General features: G+C 44.6%; 1 protein-coding gene across 8 annotated transcripts in view; it reads right to left on the bottom strand.

Annotated features, from left to right (window-relative positions):
- CUX1 (cut like homeobox 1) overlaps positions 1-13,938 on the bottom strand; it is a 280,996-nt gene that overhangs the window by 46,262 nt on the left and 220,796 nt on the right. For 7 of the 8 annotated variants that reach the window (XM_074595973.1, XM_074595975.1, XM_074595979.1 and 4 more), the window contains one exon: positions 3,967-4,269. The exons of the other annotated variant lie outside the window; for it this stretch is intronic. In XM_074595973.1, coding sequence (XP_074452074.1) covers positions 3,967-4,269 — 303 coding nt within the window. The remainder of the gene's footprint in view (positions 1-3,966; positions 4,270-13,938) is intronic. 8 annotated transcript variants of the gene reach the window in all.

Genomic DNA, 13,938 nt, shown 5'->3' with positions numbered 1-13,938 from the left:
ACATCTTCTGTGCTGTCGTATCTGTGGCGTTCTGTGTGTTGCCAATTGCAGATAATCACATTTTACAATGTAATAGCTTTTCCAGTTTTTCTACAGCCTCTACAGTACTTCTAGTTAGGAATGCTTAATCTTAGTTCTCTTTCAAAATGCTATAGTCTCGCGGGGTAAAAACCGCATATGCTTTTCAATGTACAGCATGTTTATGTGCGTGAGTGCCACTAGTTTTACATGGTGAAGACCTAACTTGGCAAGAACTGTGGAAAATGCCTGTGCAGCTCAAACCCAACTATACAGCTGGTTTTCTAAAACCCTTCACTTCCATGTTCCTCCCGAGCTAAACGGCCTTGATATGCACCAGCTTTTGTTACAAGACAGAGCCTGAAGTCCTCTGAGTCACCGCCAGCGATTTCTGATAGCCGCGCAGCTATCACGTATTTTCAAGGTAACCCAAAGATCTTTCCATACCAATCGGGTTCAGGCCTCAGGGTCTTGTGTCTGATCCGTAGCTTTTGAACGTCCTCGCTAACACAAAGCGGAACGCTTTTCCCTCACTTCCCAGCAATGCCAGCAGTCGTAGCCAGTGGCAACAAACAGATCCCCAAGGGACAAGGCAGATGGACGGGGCTTGTGCTTCTACAGCTCTGCAGGACGTGCCTGTGCTTGCAAAAGCACCCTCAGCTCTTGCCTTCACAGCCTCACCTGATCCTGTCACTAACAGGTTGTGGTAAATATCTACTCCGTAAGCCCCTCCTTAATTCCATTAATCTCCTCCTCCTCTTTAAAAACACCCCAAAACCTTTGGCCTGGCCCTTTTTTTTCACCTGTATGGGGAGAAGAGGGAAGGTGGAACTGGTTAAAAGCTGCAGAACGTCCCATTGAGATGCATGGGGCAGGTGGGTCTGCAAAGCTTTTGGAGGAAGCAGCCGAGATAATGAAAGACAGGAAGGGGAAACGAGGACAGGGCTAACATGACACAGTCTGCTAATAAGCTCTAAAACTAACCCTGAAAATGGTTCTTACAGACTGAAGGGCAATTCAGAATTCACTTAAGTTCCTATGTAATAAGTGATGTTCAACTACCCTCAATATGAGGAAAATCATACAAAAGAAGTAATTCAGAGCCAATTTTGGATCATGCGTATCGCAGACTTAACCTACTCCCTGTTTGTCTTTGTATTTAAAAACATCAGTAAGGCCTTATCCATTTACCTTTAAACCTGCCAGCTACTTGCAAGATAAGACAGCTACTTTAAAGATCTTTTAATTTGCCTTTGTAAATAACTTTCCTTTAACGTTCCCCACCGTTTCTAACCCCAGGCTGTGCTTGGGCTGCAATGTGATAAGCGGTTCCTCCAGCGGCTGCAAGAGCTCCGGCAGTCGCCGTGCAGGGCCAGTGTGGCCACTGCAACCGCTCGTGGGGCTGCACAGTGCATCCGAGCAGGGAACTGAGCTGAGCCAAACCAACCTACCAAGAATAAAACAGCCACTTTTGACTCAGACCAACCGGTCCGGTTAATTGTGTGGCCACGCGAAAAGGAATACTGGCACAAATCAGTAAAAGTGTCAGAAACAAGCAGCCCTGAGCAGGTACTAGCTACGCTGCTGAAGGAAACAAACTTCCAACAACAGCCTAAAAAATAAAAATGCAAATGTGAAAGGAGGTAACATCATGTTCTCTAGGTGTTAAGGACAAAGCTAAAGATGTTTGTATCATTTATTTTATCCCAGGACATGGCAGGACAGAATAAAACACCTGAAAGACTCCCAAACTAATGGGGAATGTGTTAGAAATCATTCTCAGGAGGTAGCAGGAGTATCACACTCCATCTTCATCAGAGCGCTATTAATAACTGGGGTATTTTTAAGCACAGGTTTCCTAATACTGCTGCTAATTCTCCCCATCTTTTTCCCTAATATCCTTCACGCCGGTTCCCACCGACGTAGCTCCTCATGGAGAAAACTTTCTGTAAATTATGCTGGTTTCATGGTCAGTCCTGGCCCTTTCTGCAAACCACCCCCCCACTGCTATCTTTCAGTAGCTCACTGCATTTGCTTCCCTCTGTGTTTAAGTTATATGTTGCCCAACAGGGAATCACTGATAATACTATGACATCCGAGACTAGGAATACTAGCAACACCTCAGTGTTAACGCTGCCAGCATCGTTGGCTAAAATGGTGACTGTTGAACAAATGCTAAAAGGCATGGGAGGAGAGACCCGCCAAACACATTTGGAATGGTTTTACACAACCGCGGTTTTTACTGGCTGATGATATTGGAACAACTGAGCCACCACCAGTGGCCTAAGACAGGTTCACAAGGCCCTGTGGCCAAAGACAGAGACCCGTGCACCGAGTCAATCTGGTGCACTAGCACACTGAGGGCGCAAAAGGAGACATTGAAACTGGTTCCACACCTAATGCAGAGTTTGGGGCACATTTCCTGGCTCTTCTGCTGCTTTTTAGGCTTGTCAGCCACACTGTAGGAAAACAAAAATCATGGGAAATAAAAAAGACTAAGTAAAAACGGCATCAAAGCAAACGTAAACAAAAATACTTTTTCAAACCTCTCCGGAACACCAGAGCAGGTACAGCACTCAACAGTATTTTGCCCAAAAACTAGGGGCTTGAACCTGCAAACCCTTACCGCAACTTGTGGCTTTATCTCTACGTTATCTCCACTGAACAAGCAACCACAATCTGCCCATGCCAATGTGCAGGAGCAAGTAATTCTGCTGGGTTCAGTGGGACACAATCTCATGCAGGGTATGTCCACCATCAAGGCCATTTTCTTTCTTTCCCAAACTATGTTAAATAAGAACTTGCAATCTCCCCAATCCCAGCGCTTTCCCCCTTTAAAAAAAAAATAATCTAAGATAATAACACGTTAGATTCTGTGTCTAGCTGAAAAAAGGCTTCCTTACATAAAATAAAGGGTTTTTTACTTATATGGTCATAATGTTCAGATGATATGGATGGAATTCTTCTCACTGAAGTATCATCAGCAGTCTAAATCTAAACTTATCTTTTCGGTCCCATCTGTAGTGACTGGAGAGAAACTGGTACTTTTGGAGAGTGATTCATCCCAACCACCTCAGACATCTATTTTGAACCTCTAAACGCAGGTAAGATGAATCCCATGCTAAGCCCCAGCAGCACGTGCAGGTAACGCTGGGGCAGCCTTACTGCCTGCCCGCTAGAGACTTCAAAGGACTCCTAAAGGTTCCCCAGCGCCTTGGGAGGGAAGCAAGTGTCAAACACACATGAAGAACTAGTGATTTAGGGGCACAGTGGCAGTATTGAGCATGGATTTCCCACACTCAGATCAGGTTATTCCCTTTGACTGGTCCAAATATACAGCCATGTCAACGTGACACTTAATTCAACACCCAAAAACTCATCTGTAAGCAAAGGCACCCTTAGCTTTGCACATCTCTAAGTAAAATAACCGAATGGCCCCATACACTTATCTACAGGTTCATCTAAACCTCAACTGAGTCTGAATTTACCCTCCTAGCTCTACGGGTACACTGTGCTAATGCTTGCGATGCACCTCCCTCTCTGATCCCACCGGACTCCTCTACTTCACCTACGCCTAAAATGCTGGGGCCTTGATGTGTAAACATGGGGAAAAGAGCATTTCTCAAGGAGAGATCTCACTGGCTTTGGGGTTTTGGTCTTCTTGACAGCCTGCTGGACTGTATCTGGGGAGGCGGGAGCAGTATCTGGCTGGTGAGCCAGGAGCAGAGCTTAAGAAGAGCAAGGGTACGATGACATTTTAAGTAGCGTGTGACAATCTGAAAGGATTTTTCTACTGGTTTAAAAAAAAGTGAATCTTTTTTTTAACAGATTAAAGCTTAGGCCAGAATCAAACCCAAGTATTCTTGTAAATGGCTACTGAAATACAGCTCAAAAAGAAAAGTATGAACGCTTTTACTTCAGTCAAGAAATGAGAATAAAGCGATTTACCGAGATTGTTGTCCGTTAGCACTTCTTTGACCCTTTTCGTAATGCCATATGTATCCAGCTCAGGGGACATAGCAACGAGTTCCTGAATGCTGAGTGCCGAGTGGCCCGACAGCGGCAAAGGTGTTGTAGATTGGGATTCAGAAGCAGACGGCTCGCTAGATTCTTGGGATTTGCCATCCTTACTCGTCTCTATAGCGGGACAGGGTTGCTGTACCAATTCAGTCAGGCTTTTCACCGATTCGCTGGAACTCATGGGAGATTCAGGAGCAGGACTGCAACTGGCAGAAGTCTTTGGAGTGCTTTCTGTAATTAAAAAAAGAAAAAAGCCCCCACTTTAGCATAATTGTAATGTTTTGATTGCACGATATTTAACTTTCCTTCTCATTTATATTCTACCTACTTAAAGAAATGCCTAAGTATGCAAAATGCTACTTGTTATGACTTGGTTACTAAACAGCCTCTTTTTAAAAGCAGAATTATTTTCTAATTTTATCTTGAGTCATCTCTGCTTTTTTATCAAGACAAGACGTACAGATACAAATAAAAATCAGGAAAAAATGAAGCGCCATAGGCTGTAAGTTCGCAAGAAATTTCCTTGGTCAGGAAATCTCATAGTTTTGCTTTCCACAACAATTTTGTATAAGGATGCTTTTAAATCTACCATTTTGGACTGGTTTAAGCCTCCGTCTGTGGCTTGGAGGAAACTCACTCAGCCGCTATTTCGTAGTGGCAATGAGGGATTTTCTACAACTGATACAACTTTATATCTTGAGAGTGTTATTGATTTCATTTTGTTTCTTATCACTCACATCACATTTTTGCACTTCTCTTTGCCCAGAAATAACTTAACAAGATTAAAATACAGTTTGTAATTATGTTGTATTAATTAACGCGTTTGAGAATCCAACACAAAGATAGCTAGTGGAGCAGGAGACACCCAAATCTGTTATTGTGACACTGTTTAAAAGAAAGCTTTCTGAATCTGTTAGTTTGCCAACAACGATAGGTTCAGTACAAAATGTTGTTTTCCCCCAATAAATTCACATTTATCTCTAACGGAATGTACCAACTGAGCTTATGCAGAAAATCCAGACATCTAAGGGCACAGTCTAAACATTTTTTAAAGCAACAACACGTAGACCACACGGTTTAGAAGAACAATTCCCTTCAAAAGATAGAGAGCAGGGTTCTTTCCCATTTTTGTGGGACTTGCTGTCTCACATCTCACTACTTGACACGGTTAATCGCATGTGGCTGAGATTCATACATCAGTGGATTTGTCTCGACATCTCTGGAGGAAGCTTACGACGCTCTCAATCGTACAAGGCTGAGGCCAGTCCACATCAAAAACTTAGTCCCTCTACCACAAGTGTCTTCTCCCGAGCGCTGCAACTCTACTACGAGCGTGGCTCACTCTGCAGCATCAGGTCCTGCCACTACCACGGCGACAGCTAATAGCAAATTCCACTATTTTTCAAGTTTGTTTGTTATCCAGAGTACTGTCAAATCATTACACAACAAGCAGCTCGTGTAGCACGGAAACATCCCCCAAAGGGAAATATTACCTAAGTAAAAGCAGGGTTCAGGTGAAGCAGGGGGCAGAGTACAACTGCGTTGTTCAGGGTAACAGAAGCTTTCACGACGCTGCATTTAGGAGAGGTTCCCTGACACACTTCGATAAAGTTGCCCCCTCAAACCAAGCGACTGGACTTTTTCCTTCGTGCTTTATGTGCGACGCAAGAGAGGCAGGCATAGAAGGAAAGGAGGACGCACAGAAACCTTCAGGGGAACAGGGATCCTACAAATCTTATTTCTTGCCTCTGTTCACCCAGGGTCTTCATACAACTGAAGCTAAAGCCCAGCAAATGTTATTTTTGTATCAGGAGCTGAAGAGGAATTGTACTGTAAATTTGCCCTGATTCACCCATGCGAGGGACCAATTTGGCAGATCATCCATCTTGTTCACTGTACACTGTCAGGGATGGCATGAATTCCCTACATGATAAACAGATTTCTTCCCAGGTCTGTGTCCTTTAACCCACAGCAAGGTCAAAATTACGGCTGCCTAGCTAATAAACTGCACGGCACTCGTTCAAGTTCCCTCTAATTTCGTCCCTTGTGCCAGCTTATACAAATCTTACTGAATAACTAGAGCAGCTGCAAATTTCCTATACAATTCCTCAGCCGCGCACTGCAAACCACATGCACACACGGAGCGCAGAAACAATCCAAAATAACCCCCCCACACACACAGAGGACTAAACAAAAGCATTTACTAATGCTTTTTTCTCCCTCTCCTTTCCCTGCCCAGCCTAATTATGTAAACAACAGAGGTAATCTATATTATCATCTATCACTGAAATGCTCTGTGTTGCTCACGTATTAGCTTATTTATTTTTTATATCACATATCACAAGCTTGCTTGAATTTCATTTTTAAGACCAATCTGCTGCTTATTTACTCAAAAAGGTAGGATTATCTGAATCTAATTTTGGAAGGCAGTACAGATGACAAACTGCCTTTTCTCCCCCCAATGAAAGGCAAGTGTACAGTGATTTCAGATGAGGCATTACGCGCATTTACTACAAATAACTCAAAATATGTTCCCCATTCATTTTTAGCATTTTTCCCTTACAGAAAAACATTTTCAAGATCGCCTAAATATCTGAGGAAAAGATCCATTATTTGGAAAAGTCAGTTCAATAATCAAATAATGCAAACATTTCCTGTTAATCTACTTAAAAAATTAAATAGACATTTGGAGTACAAGTGACTGCTGACAGAACAAAGGGGAAAATTGAATGTATTCACTATTACAGATTTAACTGTCAATCCACAGCCATTTCGTATGTTTTATGAAATAATTTGGCTGTATTCATTTCTCTCAAGTTCCTCACAGGACAAAGAAACAAATTCAGGACATCTGAAAAATACGTATTAAGATTTCAAAAGTAGCAATTGAACATTTCCAATGAAAATAATACATTGAAAGCTTATTTCCTTAAAATGTGTTTTGCTTTTTTAACCCCAGACTCCACTGAAGCATAGCACTAAATTAAGAGCGATCCAATTTCTTACGAGTGCAAAAGGGATGTTCACCGAATGTTTAGGTGTTTTGGTGTGGAAGACGTCCTCTCGTCCATAGGAGCGTAAGACTGCATTACTGTGTGCATCCCACCACGCACAATCCGCAAACCCCACAGCTGCCATTGGTCCATGAAGTTACTTCAATAAATTCCAGGTAAACTTTGCTACACCAAAGGAGCGCTGCAATTTGCTTTCCAGCAGCCTGTCTCCAGTTTAAAACCTGATGCAAAAACCCCAAAGCTTCAAAAATAAGGTGCTAGAAATAAGAGAGATCAAGAGCACCATCAGTGATGAGGTCACTGCAGAACTTGGGAGTTTTTAAGTCTCAGGCAGCCGGAGAAGCGAGCCGTGCCCTCTGCTGTGCAGAGGATGGGAGAAAGATCTCCAACCAACAGGACGTCCCCAAAGTAGCCTGGCGGAAAGATGGTGTCCATCAGGTCCAGAGCATGTTGATGAAGACACATCAATTTAACATGACAAATTTAAACGGTCAGGAAACTGTTGACAAACATAATTAAAGATTCAAATACAGCATAAGTGCGTGTAAATGAAATAAGTGATCCAAATCTTCTAAAGCTGCAGTATAACCGAGTCATGGAAGGGCAAAGGCTCTACCGTGCAATTTTATATTTTTCATTCAGAATATACACGTTTGGGGCACAGGGAAGCTAGGCACTTCCAACCAATTTTTAAAAGCACATTCACATATGCAGCATCGAAAATAATAATCAAATGCAAATCAAGTACCAGGAAGTGATGTCTGCATAAATGGGCCAGCAATTTGAAATATTTGTCAAGTGCAACTGGCCTCCACTCATAGCTAAAACTACACCTTCCCCATAGCTTCTATCATGACAGTGTTTTGGAAAATGTGAGAAAGTCAGAAAACAGAGGTCCAGTCTCAATACTCATTGGTTACGGCGGTTTTCCTGAACTTAACATTAGATTTTCTTATTCTTCTCCAACTACAACATCTCCCACCCCCATGCTGGGGTCGAGTCCTCAGTACTGGATCCCGGCTCCTGAATTGCTTGAACACCGGCTGTAGAACAATTCGGACTGTGATTATCCCACCGCTGGCCTGCCAATTACCTGAACACACTCCCCCCAACACAGTATCAGCCTGACACATTCCTCTACGAGCTCTGATCAGGTTCTGCCATCGTAACGTGACAAAATGCCTATAGGGCGTAACGAACCACAGGCTGCACCAGGCTCCCCTCCTGCAGACCAGGACCCTCCTGAAGATCACCCGCCCAGCTGCAGGAACCCAGCAGTCAGAGACAGGGCCATTTTTGTGACTGTGGTGTACAGGAACTCTTCTGACCACAGGAAATAATCTAACACAGCCCTCCATCCCTCCCTACACGGGCAGCGGTGTAGCTCAGATCCACAGCACACTTCAGCCGGATGCTCCTTCCGAAGCTCAGGGCACCTCAGATGCAAAGACTTGCAGGCGACACCTCCTCCAACTCCCCAGCAAATCACAGACGTCTACACGACCTGACACCACTCCCGCATGTATCCCCCTCAACAGAGGTACCTCGATGATGGAGCAGTGTTGAGACGTGGATACGGTTCCACCGGTCCCTGAGGCATCACGCTGCTGTCTGCCAGCACGGGCAGATCCCCCCAGTGAAATTCCCTGCCCACAGTTTTAGAGCCGCAGGTTCGCCACTTTTGCTCGGACCCTGTCTCAACTCCTGCAGCAAACTGACTCTATGCCCGCTTGTAAATCTGAAGTTCAGAGCAAAGATTTGAACAAGAACAGCTGAATTTGCAAGCAGAAGACACAAGCTCAACGCTGCGAGCCTCTCCTCCCAGCACTCTCACCCATCCGTAAAGAGCACTCTCTACTTCCACAGCTCAGGAACCGCCGGGAGAGAACAAACTGCCCAACCTTTGCTGCTAACACGAGCTCAGCTAATAAGCTGCAAAGGGACTCGTGGGGAACGAGGTGCAGAGCATGGAGAAGTTGAGGAAGACCACGCAAAACACAGAAGGTATTCTGGGGCCTCTAAAAGGATTACGAAAAATATTATATGCTAAAGACAGCAGGCAGAAAACAGCTGCCTCAACCTTCAGAGCAAAGTGGATTGAAAAAGCAGATCCACTATAATTTTCAGAGACAAATCTCTGTAGTTTATCTGATCCACTATTTAAATTTCAGTACACAGTCCTCTATCTGCAGTAATAATAACCTAAATTCCATTTAGTGTTCATTTGAGCAGTCAGGATAAAGTCATTTCTTATTATCTCCCCACTGTGTAAAAAACAGCTTGAAGGTAGGAAGTCAGCAAGCATTTTCACCAAAAAGTAATTATTGTAAGTGACATTTTTACTGCTGGCATGCCATAAGGCGAACTGCGCATTTGGAAGGACAAGTTGCTAAAACAAAATGACAGGGTACTCTGTGACATTCCGACAAGAACCCAAACATGATTTAACTGGCGCTTGGTTTGACGCACCACTTCTCCTAATGTCCAAAGCTCCGGCTTCAGGTCCATGCCAAACTAGTCAAATTCCAAGTTCCTTATCGAGGAACAGCGAGAACCGCCACGTCCTGCACCGAGCGGAACGGGGAGGCAATGGAGCATCCCGTCCTCCCCTCATTTCCGTTACAGCAAAGTAGGAGGGAAGATGAAAGCAGACAAACGTGGTCAGGAGATTTCTCAGCAACCTCTTGGAAGAGCATGTGCTACTTCAGGGCCTGCATCTACCTCTGCGTGCAGATGAGTTAATGGACAACAACCGACGTGGCAGGCTGCCCGAGATCAAAGTGTCTCACACTGGGACCGGGTTAGTTGCCGTTTGCCCCTGATGATTAGGCTGCCCATTCTCGCCAATTTGTAGACCAAAACCCGGGGCGTGCTGTCCTGAGAATCAGAACCTTATCACAGAGCTGATCAACGGCAGCATCCTCAGGAGCACCATGTTGCTCTCTCCCAGGGTCTGAAAATTTCAGGCAGAGATTTTTTTCCTCCAGCCTTCTACCCAACTTTACCTTCGGCGGTGGCTGCCTTTGAGGATCTCCTAAAGCACCACCCCAGCTCTCCTCGCTGACAGCCGTGCAGTGCAAGCCCCAACTACGTAATACAGCCCATCAGCACCGCAATACGCCCCGCTGCCGACTAATTAAAAGAAAATATGCGTGAAAGCTGAACGCTTTCTCTCAGGTAGTGCTTTTGGTGGATTTACTTGAAGTGAGTGAACCTTGCCTATCCACAATTTGCAAATTAATGCGGCTTATGAAAATACGATCCTCCCTACAGTTATAAACTCCCACAGTTATATGGAGGGAGTACACAAACCTCCCTACAGTGTGCATAGCTAATGATGTAAAGTATGTCGGTATGTGCAGTTAAGAGTTGCAAGCGCTTCGTATAGTTACGATTATAGATTTCCATTACCGCCGTTGAGATTTTGTTTGTTTGTTTGCTGCACAAATGTTATAACTTTGGGGAAAATGTTATTTTGGGTCTTGGCTCAGAGGGAAATTTGATGTGGACGGGGGGAGGGATCAAAAGAAAACCCCTTCAGGAAAGCGTGCAGATGTATGCATGGCCGTACTGAAAGGGGAGGAAACCGGCTTTGGCTAACTCTGAAATTAGTGGGGCAATACTAAAATTAAAGGTCCCCATTCTGCACACGAGTATATGTTAAGCGACAGGAGCACATAAAACTCTCTGAATGATGAAGGTAAATCTTAGAAGTACTTGAAAAAACCTGCTTACGAGCATTGTTAAAGGATTACAATATTTTGCTGCAATTTTATCTTGCACTTTCAATAATTATATTAGCTTTGCACTTGTATTAAAAAAGTATGTTTCAGCCATTCTAGAAACCAGAAGGAGCTGGAGAAACCAGATGTTCAGAAAAGAGCAAGTAAGACGGGAGTTGGCGATAGCCTCACAAAGAGAGATTTACAGCTGGACATTTAGAAGTACTTAAGAGAAGTCAGGCAACCAATTCTCCTTTCAATGAACGCGCAACCACAGATCCCTCGGACAGTCTTGGACATCCCACTATTGTGCCCAAACCTACATTAAGACTGCAACCTCTCATAGCCAAGAGCTGGCACCAATATCAGTTTAAAGCATTCCCGTCCTGGCTCCATCCTTTACCTCCATTTGTGCCTGACACCAAACCACAGCCGTGCCGTCCCAAGCACTTGGGGGAACCAGATCTGTGAACCAGCTCTGAAGAACAGCTACCCACCACCACACACCCACAACACAGTGCGGCGGAAGGGATTAAGGACAGGAATCTGGATCTCTTTCCTGATCTCACTTGCAGCACAAGCCCATCGGCAAAAGGATGGGCGTTTTTTATGCCAGGAAAGTCCTAGTGCAGCCTTGTGAGTTAAATGTCACTGGCAGAACCCAAGTGAAGAACCCCCTGTGCCATCTACCCGACCTGATAACCAAGCAGAGGCATGTCTAGCTCCTCTGTGCCCTGGGCCTGCTCGCTCTGGGTAGTGAGCAATGAGGAACCAGGGCCGGGGGACTGTCCTCTCAGCTCACACGCTTCGATCGGGTCAGACTTTCCTCCCTGTGCCTGCCTCTTCAAGAGCCTTTGCCACATGCAGGACGCCTGTGCCACCGTTTGGGTCTCAGCCCTCTTCCTCTGGCCGCTGCATCACAGAAGGCCTGGGCAGCTTGCAGCTCCTTCCACACATCCCTCGAGCCCACACCTCCCATCAGCGAGTACCTTATTGCTCGCCAAGAGGCATGTTTTGCCGCACTGACGCAAAATGCCTCAAAAGGGGAAAAGTTTGGTTCTGTGCAATAGACACACTATGGCGTGCCTGGATGTGGGGAGGCAAATCCAGGTACTCGTACAGGAGGAACAGCAAAGCAACGTTGCAGGAAGCTGGACAACTGCAAGGCTGCGTAAACTCAAACCATCAGCCGTCTACTGAGCTAGGAGGACTCTGGTGCTTGGCTGCCCGCTGCGGCGTGGATGGGCTCGGATGGGGAGCACAGGTCACTACGAAGGGCAGCCGGAACATCCAGGATGTCCAGAATCTTGTGCAGAAAGATACAACTGGAGTTAATCAATTAAAATGAAAAGTTGCACTGAGATCTATCGGACTTTGGAACGGACACAGCAACCCCTGACACAACCGCGCCACTGGATAAAACTTCCAAACAAGAAGCATTAAGGGACGCTTTTGAAATAGCCCACTGAGATTTCTACATAGCCAAGACTTTAAGTGCTATTTTACAACAAATGAAGGAAAAAACCCCAAAACAACTCGATAATTCTTTTTAGCTGGATGCAGAGACACAGTCGGAAACGTGAGAGCGAGGCTCAGGTCAGGCCAACAGCCCCGAAGCCTTTCCCGGTCTTCCCGGCCAGAAGCGGATGTCCATGGAAGAGGTAAACACCATGGCAAGCACCGAGGGAGGATCTCCACAAACGGCCACCAGCGCACGCGGGGCTTCTTCAGCCAAAAGTAGGGTCTTTGTAGTGAAGAGTGCTGAGGGATCCTTTTTTGTTCTTACGTATCACCTTCAAACAGTTAAAAAACCCTTTCTAACAGGAAATCAGACTCTAAATTAGGTGATTAATAGCAAAATCATGGCCGCTTTAAAAGACATTGCTCTACCCTGCTAATCTGTATTTAATATTCAGATTTTTCTGTGTTTCCATAACTTAGTCAGAAGTTAATATTTAGAAATAACTGCTGGAAAATGTTTTCAATAACCTTATTATGAAAACAGCTTGTGTGCAGAAACTTTATTAAGGATTTTCTGAATATTAAACCAAATATGTCAGAAAGCAATCAATCAAGATGCCACAACCCCACATAGTTATATTTTTAGTATAATCAAAATAAATGTATGCACAATACCTTTTGGAAAACAGAGTTAGAGCTTTTAGAGGTTCGGCTGTAGTTTATGGTGTCTTTGTTGACTTGCTGACCTTGTGATGAGAGACTAACTTTAATGTGCCGCCATGTTTACGACTGTCTGCTGTCCTCCTCTGTCCTAAGCCTGACTGTGATGGTATTTCTACATCCTCCTTCGAGATTTTAACCTCTTCTCTGCTCCAGCCCGGAGCATGAAGCAGAACGTGCATGTGCGCTGCATTTAAACGTATCTCCCCGCTGAACAATGTGGACATTCATTTGCCGTGGGCACGATACACGCGGGATGGATCCAAGGCTAACGACCGCCCGCCTTCCCCAGCGGCGAAGTCCTGCCTACCATCCGCAGCGCAGCGGGTTGTTCTTCAGCTTAGAAGAAAGCAGTCGAAGACGAGTGACCCTGAAGGTTGCTACACCCGACGCGCTCCTCTTCGGGAGGAGTACTGGCTAAAGTACTGAAACAAAATGACATTTACATTGTGCGCAACAATATTATAAAAGCTATTAAGGTACATTATTTTACACATCCTCGTAATCTCTCCATACTGCTTTACTTAATTTGTGATAAAATTGTTGAGAAAGGGTACTTAATGTAGGACAGTCAGTAAAAGTAATTTATCATCTTCCCGCTTCGGTGCTCACGTTATCAGCGAACTCATTTTCTGCATTCATCATGCAATCAGCCTATTATTTGCATATTAATCAGGCAGTGGACCATGAAAGAGCCGCATCCCAGCCAAATGCTGCACTATCTCAGGAGGAACACTCAGTAATTATCATACATCAGTGTTATGATGTGGTAATTGATTATAACATCTTTCTGTTGCCCCTGGGGAGTCCCACTGCTAACCCAGCTTCAGGCATTCTGTGCAGATTTTTCTCTGAAAATTAGAGAAACCATTGCTGTCCTTTTATTAGATTTTTTTTTTTTTTTTTTACCTTTACAATAGACAGCTCTCTGGGCATTTCCAAGTTACTTTTGCTTTTTAGAAAATAAAAAATAGAAAAAAATG

The sequence above is a fragment of the Larus michahellis genome, chromosome 7 (assembly GCF_964199755.1).
Source record: "Larus michahellis chromosome 7, bLarMic1.1, whole genome shotgun sequence".
Lineage (NCBI taxonomy): Eukaryota > Metazoa > Chordata > Aves > Charadriiformes > Laridae > Larus > Larus michahellis.
This window is presented reverse-complemented; position numbering and strand designations above follow the sequence as displayed.